The following is a 15,963-nucleotide window of genomic DNA, read 5'->3' on the forward strand; positions in this document are numbered from 1 at the left end:
GCCATACCAGTTGTTGGGGAAGCTGGGGTTATGTCATCTGTGGTTGCAACAGTTTTGAAAAAAGTGTTCATTTTGGAGTTTGTGCTAGTATTTGGTTTCAGTGATTTTTCAAGTTTCTGCTGCCTTTTTGATGTCATGGCTGCTTTGTAATGTGGATCTGTAAGAGCTTGTTGTTAGTGGAATGTGGGGTATAATCCCTTAGGGTAGGTTTCAATGTATATTCTAGAATCACCCTCCTATTCACTGTGAGTTCCTGGCACATACAGGATTCAGCCTGTTCCTCTTTCTTTTGTCGTCAGTTTTATGTTATAATGCCTTTTTCATGGGACTGTGGCTAGACATCAGAGACTGCAGCCTTTTTGTACTGTTAAATTTACATCTGATTAAAGACGCTCTATGTTATGGCGCACTGTAGTAGGCTTTATGCTATACGGCATGTCTAAACTGTCATGGCGTGTGCCTACTCCTCCTTTACCTCATATGTGTAGGTATTATTCAAGAGTCCACTCTCCTCTCCCAACGGCATCTCTTAGTTTAATTATACCTTTATGGGGGTTAGGTGTAGGTGAATATAGGGCTGGTCTTATTTTTTCAATCCCCTGCTCTGTACTCACAATGCGATGCGGCGCGAAACGCCGTGCTCCAACAACAAGGCCGCAGTCAGTCCAGTGTGAGATTAGCCTGTCTCCGCGGTGTTAATATTATTTGACCGCTGTCATTCTTGTGCTACTCCGGGGTCTTCCCTGTTGTTCACCGAACAGATTTCGGTGTTTTTCTCCCTCTAGGCTGACTTTTAAGTTGTCAGCAGAGTCCGACTTCTCGGAGCGTTATGCTAGTGCGACCATGCTGGTCCGTGGTCGGCTCCGCCCCCATGATCTCATATATTTAAATTATTTTGTGAAGGATGTACAGTATATGACATGGTAAAATAAAAGTTAACAAGATGATGTAACTGTCAGATTTTAAGTTTAAGAAAATTACTGGTTTCAAAACCTGTGTAACAGAATTTCAAAAAATAATTTCTTAGCTTACCCCAGATGCAAGGGTAATTAAAAAACTAACCACAACTTACCCAGAATTCATTTCCACCAAGGGTGTTATGGTACTTGATCAAGAACCTTCTTAAGACCTTGCTAGGTTTAAGATGTTTCATTGTGATCTCTGATACATGCACAGAAAAAGATCTGAACATGTGACCCTAACAATAGTAGCAAGGTAACAAATCTATCCTTAGAATTTAAAGGGAAAAACACAAAAATCTGTGACATAAATCACAAAAAAAAGAGGGCGCCTCCTAGTGCAATATTGCAGTAAGAAATGACAACTGGTACTTCTTGTATTAAAATAATACTCACAAAGGTTACATCTGCCAGTATGCTAAATGGTGCAGGCTGGGGACTTATAGTGGCCCAGCAACACTGATCCAAACACCAAAGAACAGGGATGATCAATGGTTCCAGATGGTCCAGACAGAAGGGGAAGTGGTGCAGACTCTGTGGAGCAAATCACAAAGAAAGGGCCCCTCCTAGGGCAATATTACAAAAGTACTGGTAGATAACAATTCTTGCATTCGAGTAATACTCACAAGGGTTTCAGCACCCAGTGTGCTGAATGGTGCAGGCTGGAGACTCACAGTGGCCCAGCAACACTGATCATAGGATAACAAATATACACATGAGCTCCAGGTGGTTGGAGAAGCAAAAACAGGCTCAGGCTTCCAATAAAAGTGACATATATTTATTAAAAAACTAATAAAAACAATGGTGTAGTGTGCACCTAAATATAAAATAATGGTAGTAGCAGATCAAAACGCATTTCTCAGCATGTCTAGTTGTTTCTTCAGGCATCTGTTCATAGTAAGGAAGCTCTAACTTTTGAACCTGTTCAAGAACCCATGTGCTCCTCCCTGAACCTTAATGGACAGGTGTAACTCATTAGTAATCTACCTAATTGGTATGTGTCATCTGACACCTTTAACAGAAAAATAATACATATTATTTTGATAACAACATGTGATCTTTTTTTTAAAAAAAAGGTAAAGTCCTAAACAATTGAGACAAAAAAATATATCAAAGATCCTCTACAAATGGTCTAACACACCGGTAAAAACCTGTGATCTTAATCAGTGGTACAAACACATACCTCATATGGATTCCTCTTCTTTGGAAAAACAATATGCCAGTACTGTATCTCTGCTGAACCTTTAGGGATATGTGTAAAAATAGTACTGGCATATTGCTGACACTTTTTCCAATTAGGGTCTGAATCGTCACTGATGTTATCATGTCATTTATCTATCGGCTATCAATTAGCCGCTACTCTCTTATACATCATAATATAGGATTTATTTATAGGAGTTTATTCCAAGCATTTACTAGTTACCATGCCCATAATGGATTTTTAGAGAGCTCTTTGAGATAACGTCTGAGATTTAAAGATTACCCATTTTAGAATAAGTCTTTATTGCATGACTTACTATATTCCACTTCTTCACTATATTAATTAAGATTATATGTGTAGATCGATAAAATGTGCAGTTCAATGGGATATTAGTTTATTATGCCTATCTATCATTCCAATCACAGATTGGTCACATCCTTATCCCTCCCCCATCCCGCCCACACACCATGTAAGGTGCCTATCCCATCATGGCCCCGCCATCCTATCAAGAAACAGGGATCACACACTCCCCCAGTATGATTAAAGATACATATAATCCTCCCATTTGCACAAACCCTATAAAAGCTTAAAGCACTAACACTATTTTTGACGTCTACACTAAGCAGCACATTTAACCAAACATTTGCACACCTTTTGATCAGTGATATAAGGGTTTTTTATTATAAATCTGGGATGCGCTTGTTTTATATTGACTATATTAAATAAATCTCAAGATTATAGGCACTATGTGAACATGTATGAGCATTAAATTGAAGGTATAATATCGGCATTAACAACCCCTTGAGAGAACTGAACAGACGCCAGACCTGATTGTAAATATTTTTATTCACATGCCAGTGAAACATTGATGTTTTTCCAAGGAAGAGGAATCCATATGAGGTATGTGTTTGTACCACTGTTATTAAGATCACAGGTTTTTACCGGTGTATTAGACCATTGGTAGAGGATCTTTGATGTATTTTTTGTCTAAATTGTTTAGGACTTTTGCTTGTGTTTTTTAAAAAAAGATCACATGTTGTTATCAAAATAATTTGTATTATTTTTCTGTTGAAGGTGTCAGATGACACATACCAATTAGGTAGATTACTAATGAGTTACACCTGTCCATTAGGGTGCAGGGAGGAGCACATGGGTTCTTGAACAGGTTCAAAAGTTAGAGATTCCATACTATGAACAGATGCCTGAAGAAACAGTTAGACAAGCTGAGAAACACGTTGCGATCTGTTACTACCATTATTTTATATTTAAATTGGGTGCACACTACACCCATTGTTTTTATTAGTTTTTTTAATAAATATATGTCACTTTTATTGGAATTCTGAGCCTGTTTTTGTTTCTCCAACCACCTGGAGCTCATGTGTATATTTATCCTATGATCAGTGTTGCTGGGCCACTGTGAGTCCCCAGCCTGCACCATTCAGCACACTGGGCGCTGCAACCCTTGTGAGTATTACTCTAACGCAAGAATTTTATCTACCAGTACTCCACAAAGCCTGCACCACTTCCCCTTCTATCTGGACCATCTGGAACCATTGAACATCCCTGTTCTTTGGTGTTTGGATCAGTGTTGCTGGGCCACTATAAGTCCCCAGCCTGCACCATTTAGCACACTTGGTGCTGCAACCTGTGTAATATTTTAATACAAGAAGTACCAGTTGTCATTTCTTACTGCAATATTGCACTAGGAGGCACCCTCTTTTTTTGTGATTTATTTCACAGATTTTTGTGTCCTTGCTCGTCATCCATGAGAGGAGCTGCCCGCACCCTGCATACCTGCATTTTTATCACAGGGATCACACTTTTTTGATGTCCACTTACATCCGGATCTTATTTCAATTGAAGGACTAAGTTAAAGGGATAGGAAAGTCAAAATTAAACTTGCCTGATTCATATAGAGCATGTAATTTTAAGACACTTTTAAATTCACTTCTATTTTCAAATGTTCTTCGTTCTCTTAGTATCCCTTGTTGAAAAAGAATACGCACATATCATACACCAGTGGGAGCTGCTGCTAATTGGTGCCTGCACACATATGTCTCTTGTGATTGGCTAACTAGATGTGTTCAGCTAGTTGCCAGTAGTGCAATGCTGTTCCTTCAGTAATGGATACCAAGAGAATAAAGCAAATTTGATAATACAAGTAAATTGGAAAGATGTTTAAAATTGTATGTACTATCCAAATCATTAAAGAACATTTTTGTGTTTACTATCCCTTTAAGGCATTAATATTGATTTTTGTACACATCTGTCTGATATTAATGTTACATATGTTCTTATAACATTATTGTGAATATTGTATTGAATAATGCACTGATAAGCCCATATATCTTGTGCCATCTCTCACTCTAGCGCCCCTCCAGCTGGATACTCAGGTATCACAGCAGTAGTTGCCACTTTCACCCTAAAGGGAAAAACAGTCTTTTTCATTTTTGTAGTCAAAAAGCTCTAAGCAGTGGGTTATATTAAATTGAAATCATTACAATACATATTATCCATTATTTAAAATAGATTTTAACTTTTATTTATCATTTTAACTTCATGTGTGCATGGTTCATTATTTTGTCACAGCCCTACATAGGGACTGGTGTCTCTTCAGGAAGGCAAATACAGCTAGATGCTATAGATGTTCTAGATTAGCTTGAGCTGGCTTAATGTTCAGTGAATGCTAGAAAAACAGGAAGCCAGTTCCTTGCTCATGCTCAGAAGAGGACATAATAAAACTTAAGTTCTCAGCATGTCAGTTTATTTATGTCACTATAGGCAGTGGCTACACTGAGAATTTCTAAGTTCTCATTTCGCAATTAAACAAGTGTTTGCTGTTTTTTTAGCACAATCGGTTTCTTTTTATGTTTAAATGTAGTGTTAATTACTTTATCTCAATATTATTGTACTACCTTAGAAAAAATAAATATCAGAGCAACAGAATGAATATAGACAGACAATATATTTGACTGTAGTTGCCTTCTTGCATCTGCTTTTCATCAATTTGAAGCACATATTTCCATCACTAATTAATTTCCGGCCTCATTGTTGATGTTGATTTGATAAAGGATTCTGAAATGACTTAAACTGATTATTATTGTGGTTTGAAAGCTCATATTTATGTTCCACCTTCTTTGTAAAACTAGGGCGTAATGATACTGTGCCCTCTGACAAATGATGAGGTTAATGATACAGCGTCCTTTTCCTCTCCATATAGCTAAAAAGCTAAGTAGGCGGTCAGAAAAATATGAATGTTAAGAAATCCATTTATATAGGGGGGAGTTCCTTGACATACCAAGCAGTTGAGACAGGAACATTAAATCCAGGACTATAGGATTGATTAAAGGGCAGACGTTTGTCATTAGAGGATTTTCTTATAGCTTTTAATCTCTAACTTGAATAAGAGGAAAGAACCAGATCCAATATTGATGTTTTTAAGTGTCACTTATGTTATTGAGTAGCACTTATACATATGGCACATTGTTGTCAAAGTTAGAGCTATGAAATTCATGTATATAGTACATGATTTCTGTGTGTATCTAAATATTTCATATGTCCTCTTTAGTAGACATTTATTAACTGAACAGATATATAAGTAGTTAAATAAGTTTTAATGAAAAAAAAAATTAAGAATGTGAAGAACTTAACCAAAACTTTTTGATTGCATTAAAGGGATATTAAACAGTAAATAAATTGTAGACATAATGATGTACTTAAAGCAAAGATTAGCCTTAGAATAATACGTAGATGTGTATTTACAATTATATTAGTTGTTTAAATACTGAAAAAATAAGTGTAAAGGCTTAGGTTCAAAAAAATACTTTAGTTTCTGTAAACTAAAGGGTGCTACCATGTTTGAACTACTTTTCTATTTATCTCTGCTTGTGTAAACAATGCTCTGTGGAATCCCTTCTTTTATTGCCTGTTTATATCTGTCCCTATTTGTCTTCAGCAGGGAAACAAATCAGGGGCAAATTACGTTCAAACATGGTGGTGCCTATTACTTTATAGAAACTCATTGGAATTTAGAAAACCAACAATTTTCAGAGTTAAATTACAGAAAAAGGAAAAAAAAAAAATAATGAAAGTATATTGCAGTTTTCTAACTACTCATAATTAAGCATTTTATATTACAATCTCTATATGGTTTAATATCCCTTTAATTAATACCTTTTTATTTTTTATTTGTGACCTTAAAATCCCACAACTAATTAAAGTAAGCTGATATAAGTTTACAAACTTGTATTTTTGTAGTAAATAATTTGCATAGCAAAGTCATCTGTATATCATAAAAACCAGGGGTCAAGTCCAGCAGGAATGCATGGTAGAGTTCCTGCACTATTTTTGCAAGTTCCCCCTGGACAGAGAACATAAATGCTTTAGTAAACACTGCTGCTGCTGGAGGGAAGAGCTGGAGCACAGTCTGGTTAGAGGGATAGTGAGATCCTCTAGTAATGGACAGTGACACTTCCTACAATACACTAAATGCATGCCTGTCAGTGGTCCTGCTATGTGATCACCCTGCACTGTGTGGAACACATAGTGCTTACATTTCTGTGTGGCTTGCTCTGGGGTTATTTAGCTCCCCTTAGCAGAGATAGTACTATTGCACCTTAAATGGGTGAGACTCTGTGACAGAGGAGGAGTCTGGAGTTGCTGTCAGACACTGAGGTTTCAGCCCACCCTTGAAAGGAAGGAGACGGAGGAAGGAGGATGTGAGGAACTGAAGCTAAGCTGGCTATGCACCATGTGAGTTAAAAACAAAGTATGGACACCCTGGATCTTGACATTAAACAACATGCATTCATGTGTGTCTAGTTTAGTTATTTTAATGTTTTAAAATAAGTTCATTGTTTCAACAATCAATCAATCAATCAATCAGGGAAGAGTCACACCCTTCTAGCTTCCTGCTTTCTTTCTAATTGGAATTCCTTTTAGTTCTTCCAGAGAAAGCTGGGATAAGGTTTGCAAGGGAAATACATGTGTACACATACAGGAAAATAATCCTTGCAATTAAAGGTGTTTAACATCTTATAATAGAATAAGCCCAATTATTTTATTTTATACACCAATAGTATGTGCAGTCTGTTTATCTATTGTGTCTGTATGTCTAAAAAAATTATGGTTAGAAGGCCAGGTTCTCTGCAGAATACTGACCTGTGCAAGATAATGTATTTGCTACAGATTCAACCTTACCAGTTTCCTTCCAATGTGAAAGGTGAGCTGTTTTGTTTTCAACTTTACTGTGCCCTCATGCATCCTGCTTTCTCTGTCATTGTTACTTGCTTCACATTTACTTGGCACACGTGTCAAAAAATTCAAATTAAAAAAGAGTTGCAGACTAATCCTCAGTTGCAAATGAAAAGTCTATTTTATTGTATACAAGGTATATACATTTAATCCACTTATACGTGTTAATGGAATAAGAACACTCAGACGCCTTGTTTCTTACTGCAGAGTAAGTGCATACTTAAACCATTCATAGAGCAAGGGAATAACATCTAAAATTTTACTAAGGTGCTTAGCTTTTTGTATTATTCAACATCATCTTTATACAAATTTCTATTTCATGTGTTCTAAAAAGTGTGTGTCTGGCTTCTCAATAATCAGTGTCATTTCAATCCTAAATTACAAATAAAGCAATATTATTTGTTAGGGGGGGTTTGATGTATTGGTGAGTTACCACACATTTTTTGTAGGAATTAACACCTGATTGAGTACTGAAATAAACCTTTTTCATAGTGAATGCATTGACTGGAGGGAAAAGGTTGTAGATGGGTTCATTATATTAATCAGTAATGACTGAGTCAAACACCCAATAAGAGACTGATAATACTGTGGGAAGATACTGTTTGTTATATTTGACAGCACCAGATATAATAATTGTACATCCATCCTTTAGGAATGATTGCCTATAAAAATGAGTAGTGCTTAACTATGTGCTGGGATAGTGATTGGCTGGAAAGGGGTTTAAATCTTTGCCGGCTGAGAATGGGCGACTTCATTTGCAAATTAAAAAAGGCACAAAGCTGTCTGGTCAGTGCCCAGCAAAATGAGAAATGTTATAACGAGTAACATTATTTCTAGTATTCTTTGTCATGTTATTGGTACAGCTAGCCTCTGCTCTGTTTGGCATGCATGTGTTTATATTTCTATTAGTTTGAGATACTGGTATCCCTTATTTTCCTAATTTTGTATTTATTTGTTAGTCTTAATTTTTTTTTTTTACACATGACTTTCTCGCCTATTTATAATTGTCAATTAAATTGTACTTATTTGTGAATGGAGATCTTCTCTGTGAAGACAACCACTTTCCCATCTTGATCTTGAACTGGTATACTAATTCATTTTTTTTTTCTGTAATATTTTGTATTAAGGTGTTATTGTGATGGTGTCCTTCAAATTGACACTCGTTCTATGCACTGAGAGGTGAACACGAGACAGATGCGGGTTCAAATATTTTTTTTTTAAATTCAATTTTTGAGTTGTGAAGTTGGCAAGTTTTTTTTTTTCTTTTAAACATGGTTTTACAAATGTGTTTTATGGAATCCAGACCTCATTGTCTTATATTGTATGCTACTTAATGTATGCTACTGAGAGTAATTTACTAAATCTCAGTATATGAAAAGTAATACAATTTGGCATATATATAAATGTATATATATATATATATATATATATATATATATATATATATATATATATATATATATATTTGACAGTGAATCAAAGAATAATATACATTTTTGTGGGTAGCTGCTGTATCACTACTACGAACACATTATAAGTTAATACACATTATAATTTCCTGCTTAATGTTATACAAATATTGTCAAGAAATAAAAAATATTATCTCATTTGAAATATGTTAGTCCAAAAAAATTAGCAAAGTGCATTGTTTTGAAGTTGTTATCTGATAAAGCTAATAAGGAACACATATGTAGCAGATTGAGCTTTAAGAACTCAGCAAGGTGCATTTCAAGTTCTGCAAATTAGTAATTGCTCAATTCTCAAATCTAAATGACATGAAAAGGGGGCAAAGTAAATTATGAAATATATATTTCATTATACATAACTAAACATTTTATATAAAAAGGAGAAAAACACAGAGGCGCCAAATGGCCTAGTACCATCAACACAAGTATGGATACAAATGTGACAAAAGGCTACTCACAAACAGATAGCACCCAAAAGTGCTAGTAGGCGGACTGGAACCTCTCAGTTGTCCAGCTAACTATACAGTGGCATCAAATGTCTGGAGTCACCGGTGTAGCCTGAGGAAACAGCCCTGTGTTTGGCTAAGAAACGCTTCGCTTTTTATTAACGATTGTTTTTATTTTATACACTTGCTGCCTTTTGGATTATACTTCTTATACTATTGTCTAATTACTGTGTGACCTGTATATCACCGGTCAGCTGGGTGACTGAGAAGCTCCAGCCTGTTTGTATTGCATCTGGAGGTGCTTGGAGATTGTAAATGTGTTTTCTCTAATTACACTCTCTTGAGCCAAACTGTGCTGGGCCATGTTGGTTGTGTCTATCTCCATAGAGGAATATAACGGTGACTCCAGACATTTGATTTCTCTGTACAGTTAGCTGGACAACTGAGAGGTTCCAGTCCGCCCGTTAGCACTTTTAGGCGCTATTTATTGTGAGTAGCCTTTTGTCACATTTGTATCCATTCTTGTGTTAATGGTACTAGACCATTTGGTGCCTCTGTGTTTTTCTCCTTTCAGATCGATTGAACCATCAGGATCTTGACTTACCTATGACAGAGAGCTGCCTCTACTCCCCTCGGAGTGTTTATGGACTTTTTTATGATTTTTCCTGATGGTTTTAGTATTATTTTGTTCATTGTATTTTATTGTATTCTTTGATTCAGCACATATGGTCTTTTAGGTTGTTTTATATCTGAGAAGAGCGCCCCCTTGAGGAGAGTTGTGTACATGTTTCTTTTTATTTTTGATAACATTTTATATAAAATTTTCAAGGCGTTAAAAGGACAGTCTACTTGAAAATGTTTATTGTTTAAAAAGTTGATAATCCCTTTATTACCCATTTTCGGTTTTGCATAACTAACATGGTTATATTAATATACATTTTACTTCTGTGATTACTTTGTATCTAAGCATCTGCAGACTGCCCCCTTATCTCAGTTCTTTTGACAGACTTGCAGTTTAGCCAATCAGTACTGACTCATAAATAACTCTACTGGAGTGAGAACAATGTTATCAATATGGCACACGTGAACTAGCACTGTCTAAGTGTGAAAAACTGTCAAAATGCACTGAGATAAGAGGTGCCCTTAAATGGCTTAGAAATCAGTTTATGAACCTACCTAGGTTTAGCTTTCAGCAAAGAATACCAAGAGAACAATACAAATTTGATGATAAAAGTAAATTGTAAAGCTGTTTTAAATAACATGCCCTATCTGAATCATGAAAGTTTAATTCTGACTTGACTGTCCTTTTAATTGTCCCTTTAACTAAAGCCTTTATATAAACAGATTAATTTATTTCACATTAATGATCTTGAAAATCTTATGAATGACTATAGGAAAAGATGCTTTTGTGCGGGGGGCATTTCCTACCTTCCTTTGTTATGTTGCTGTTCTCTGGAGAGGGCTGAGCCTTTTAAACATGTCTGTGTTATTTTGTTTGATGTAAATTAAAAGGCTGTTACTTTCTCTTAGGAAACAGTTCCTTTGTTGCTAATTTATAATTAGAAATCATGAGTGCTGTGTTTTTCATAAAGCTCCTTTCATTATGTTTTACATGAATCTTGTTGACTAAATAAAAAACAAAAACAAAACATACCTATGCAGTTTATGTTACAAAACAAAATTCCATTTGTAGATGATATTGCCCCATTAGATACCTCAGCTTAAAGAATTATTCAAATAGTTTCAATTTTTGTATAATTATTATTATTTTTTGTTTATACATTTTAAGACTGCTGATTGTAATTGATATTGCCATTTTAAATAAACTACTCCGTTAACACAATTAAGGTACATAAACTTTATTCCCCAAAAACATCTTTCACATTTTTCTTAAAAAAAAAATAGAAGCCAAAAAACAAAATGATCTAATATGTTGCACTTTTGCACACTTGTTTGCATAAAAAAAACTATGGGCGAGATTACATATACGGCATACAAGTTAGGCGTGTATATTTCACCCATCGCCCGCTATTTTTACTCCCATAAACTAACATAGAACTGGAGTCGGCAGTCGGTATCACATATTCAGCACAAGGATTTATGAGCCGAGAATGGAATCATTTTACTATATATTTACCTCACCACACTTAGGCCTAGATTTGGAGTTTGGCGTTAGCCGTGAAAACCAGCGTTAGAGGCTCCTAACGCTGGTTTTGGCCGCCCGCTGGTATTTGGAGTCAGTGATTAAAGGGTCTAACGCTCACTTTTCAGCCGCGACTTTTCCATACCGCAGATCCCCTTACATCAATTGCGTATCCTATCTTTTCAATAGGATCTTCCTAACGCCGGTATTTAGAGTCGTTTCTGAAGTGAGCGTTAGAGCTCTAACGACAAAACTCCAGCCGCAGGAAAATAGCAGTAGTTAAGAGCTTTCTGGGCTAACGCCGGTTCATAAGGCTCTTAACTACTGTACCCTAAAGTACACTAACACCCATAAACTACCTATGTACCCCTAAACCGAGCTCCCCCCACATCGCCGCCACTCGATTAAAATTTTTTAACCCCTAATCTGCCGACCGCCACCTACGTTATACTTATGTACCCCTAATCTGCTGCCCCTAACCCCGCCGACCCCTGTATTACATTTATTAACCCCTAACCTGCCCCCCACAACGTCGCCGCCAGCTACTTACAATAATTAACCCCTAATCTTCCGACCGCAAAGCGCCGCCACCTACGTTATCCCTATGTACCCCTAATCTGCTGCCCCTAACACCGCCGACCCCTATATTATATTTATTAACCCCTAATCTGCCCCCCTCAACGTCGCCGACACCTGCCTACACTTATTAACCCCTAATCTGCCGAGCGGACCTGAGCGCTACTATAATAAAGTTATTAACCCCTAACCCGCCTCACTAACCCTATAATAAATAGTATTAACCCCTAATCTGCCCTCCCTAACATCGCCGACACCTAACTTCAATTATTAACCCCTAATCTGCCGACCGGAGCTCATCGCTACTATAATAAATGGATTAACCCCTAAAGCTAAGTCTAACCCTAACACTAACACCCCCCTAAGTTAAATATAATTTAAATCTAACGAAATTAATTAACTCTTATTAAATAAATTATTCCTATTTAAAGCTAAATACTTACCTGTAAAATAAATCCTAATATAGCTACAATATAAATTATAATTATATTATAGCTATTTTAGGATTAATATTTATTTTACAGGCAACTTTGTAATTATTTTAACCAGGTACAATATCTATTAAATAGTTAATAACTATTTAATAGTTACCTAGTTAAAATAATAACAAATTTACCTGTAAAATAAATCCTAACCTAAGATATAATTAAACCTAACACTACCCTATCAATAAATTAATTAAATAAACTACCTACAATTACCTACAATTAACCTAACACTACACTATCAATAAATTAATTAAACACAATTCCTACAAATAAATACAATTAAATAAACTAGCTAAAGTACAAAAAATAAAAAAGAACTAAGTTACAAAAAATAAAAAAATATTTACAAACATAAGAAAAATATTACAACAATTTTAAACTAATTACACCTACTCTAAGCCCCCTAATAAAATAACAAAGCCCCCCAAAATAAAAAATTCCCTACCCTATTCTAAATTAAAAAAGGTAAAAGCTCTTTTACCTTACCAGCCCTGAACAGGGCCCTTTGCGGGGCATGCCCCAAGAATTTCAGCTCTTTTGCCTGTAAAAAAAAACATACAATACCCAAGCCCCCCAACATTACAACCCACCACCCACATACCCCTAATCTAACCCAAACCCCCCTTAAATAAACCTAACACTAAGCCCCTGAAGATCTTCCTACCTTGTCTTCACCATCCAGGTTCACCGATCCATCCTGAAGAGCTCCTCCGATGTCCTGATCCAAGCCCAAGCGGGGGGCTGAAGATGTCCATGATCCGGTCAAAGTCTTCATCCAAGCGGGGCAGAAGAGGATCTTCCATCCGATTGAAGTCTTCATCCAAGCAGCATCCATCCGGAGCGAAGCGGCAGGATCCTGAAGACCTCCAGCGCGGAACATCCATCCGGCCCGACGACTGAACGACGAATGACTGCTCCTTTAAGGGACATCATCCAAGATGGCGTCCCTCGAATTCCGATTGGCTGATAGGATTCTATCAGCCAATCGGAATTAAGGTAGGAATTTTCTGATTGGCTGATGGAATCAGCCAATCAGAATCAAGTTCAATCCGATTGGCTGATCCAATCAGCCTATCAGATTGAGCTCGCATTCTATTGGCTGATCGGAACAGCCAATAGAATGCGAGCTCAATCTGATTGGCTGATTGGATCAGCCAATCGGATTGAACTTGATTCTGATTGGCTGATTCCATCAGCCAATCAGAAAATTCCTACCTTAATTCCGATTGGCTGATAGAATCCTATCAGCCAATCGGAATTCGAGGGATGCCATCTTGGATGACGTCCCTTAAAGGAACAGTCATTCGTCGTTCAGTCGTCGGGCCGGATGGATGTTCCGCGCTGGAGGTCTTCAGGATCCTGCCGCTTCGCTCCGGATGGATGCTGCTTGGATGAAGACTTCAATCGGATGGAAGATCCTCTTCTGCCCCGCTTGGATGAAGACTTTGACCGGATCATGGACCTCTTCAGCCCCCCGCTTGGGCTTGGATCAGGACATCGGAGGAGCTCTTCAGGACGGATCGGTGAACCTGGATGGTGAAGACAAGGTAGGAAGATCTTCAGGGGCTTAGTGTTAGGTTTATTTAAGGGGGGTTTGGGTTAGATTAGGGGTATGTGGGTGGTGGGTTGTAATGTTGGGGGGCTTGGGTATTGTATGTTTTTTTTACAGGCAAAAGAGCTGAAATTCTTGGGGCATGCCCCGCAAAGGGCCCTGTTCAGGGCTGGTAAGGTAAAAGAGCTTTTACCTTTTTTAATTTAGAATAGGGTAGGGAATTTTTTATTTTGGGGGGCTTTGTTATTTTATTAGGGGGCTTAGAGTAGGTGTAATTAGTTTAAAATTGTTGTAATATTTTTCTTATGTTTGTAAATATTTTTTTATTTTTTGTAACTTAGTTCTTTTTTATTTTTTGTACTTTAGCTAGTTTATTTAATTGTATTTATTTGTAGGAATTGTGTTTAATTAATTTATTGATAGTGTAGTGTTAGGTTAATTGTAGGTAATTGTAGGTAGTTTATTTAATTAATTTATTGATAGGGTAGTGTTAGGTTTAATTATATCTTAGGTTAGGATTTATTTTACAGGTAAATTTGTTATTATTTTAACTAGGTAACTATTAAATAGCTATTGTACCTGGTTAAAATAATTACCAAGTTGCCTTTAAAATAAATATAAATCCTAAAATAGCTATAATATAATTATAATTTATATTGTAGCTATATTAGGATGTATTTTACAGGTAAGTATTTAGCTTTAAATAGGAATAATTTATTTAATAAGAGTTAATTTATTTCGTTAGATTTAAATTATATTTAACTTAGGGGGTGTTAGTGTTAGGGTTAGACTTAGCTTTAGGGGTTAATCCATTTATTATAGTAGCGGTGAGCTCCGGTCGTCAGATTAGGGGTTAATAATTGAAGTTAGGTGTCGGCGATGTTAGGGAGGGCAGATTAGGGGTTAATACTATTTATGATAGGGTTAGTGAGGCCGATTAGGGGTTAATAACTTTATTATAGTAGCGCTCAGGTACGCTCGGCAGATTAGGGATTAATAAGTGTAGGCAGGTGTCGGCGACGTTGTGGGGGGCAGATTAGGGGTTAATAAATATAATATAGGGGTCGGCGGTGTTAGGGGCAGCAGATTAGGGGTACATAGGGATAACGTAGGTTGCGGCGGTTTACGGAGCGGCAGATTAGGGGTTAAAAAAAATATGCAGGGGTCAGCGATAGCGGGAGCGGCAGATTAGGGGTTAATAAGTGTAAGGTTAGGGGTGTTTAGACTCGGGGTACATGTTAGAGTGTTAGGTGCAGACGTAGGAAGTGTTTCCCCATAGGAAACAATGGGGCTGCGTTAGGAGCTGAACGCTGCTTTTTTGCAGGTGTTAGGTTTTTTTACAGCTCAAACAGCCCCATTGTTTTCTATGGGGGAATCGTGCACGAGCACGTTTTTGAGGCTGGCCGCGTCCGTAAGCAACTCTGGTATCGAGAGTTGCATTTGCGGTAAAAATGCTCTACGCTCCTTTTTTGGAGCCTAACGCAGCATTTGTTTGAACTCTCGATACCAGAGTTATTTTTATGGTGCGGCCAGAAAAAAGCCCGCGGAGCGTTAACAGCCCTTCTACCGCCAAACTCCAAATCTAGGCCATAGGCAGGCGCAGCAAGCCTTGCGTTGAATATGAAAGTACCGTAACTCCCTGGAAGCCTTAACAAACACCTAAGGCATGTGCAATATCCACCGCTAATCCGCCATCCCCCCACCACAATAACTAATAAAATGTATAAAACTATAAACCACCAACTCCTCTGCGCAATCTACCAATTAAAACAATTAACCCCTAATCCACCAACCCCAACATCACCAACTACTTAATAAAAGTATTAACACCTAAACTGCCAACCCCCCATAAAGCAAACTACATAATTACACTATTAAC

The 15,963-nt window shown here is 37.0% G+C and overlaps 1 protein-coding gene across 1 annotated transcript in view; it reads left to right on the forward strand.

The window, feature by feature from the left end:
• Window positions 1-620: 620 nt before the first annotated feature.
• Window positions 621-15,963, forward strand: part of LOC128660284 (uncharacterized) — a 34,821-nt gene continuing 19,478 nt past the window's right edge. Inside the window, exons 1-2 of the mRNA XM_053714052.1 lie at window positions 621-670; window positions 786-849. Of these exons, the coding sequence (XP_053570027.1) occupies window positions 621-670; window positions 786-849 (114 nt within the window). The remainder of the gene's footprint in view (window positions 671-785; window positions 850-15,963) is intronic.

The sequence above is a fragment of the Bombina bombina genome, chromosome 1 (assembly GCF_027579735.1).
Source record: "Bombina bombina isolate aBomBom1 chromosome 1, aBomBom1.pri, whole genome shotgun sequence".
Taxonomy (NCBI): Eukaryota; Metazoa; Chordata; class Amphibia; order Anura; family Bombinatoridae; genus Bombina; species Bombina bombina.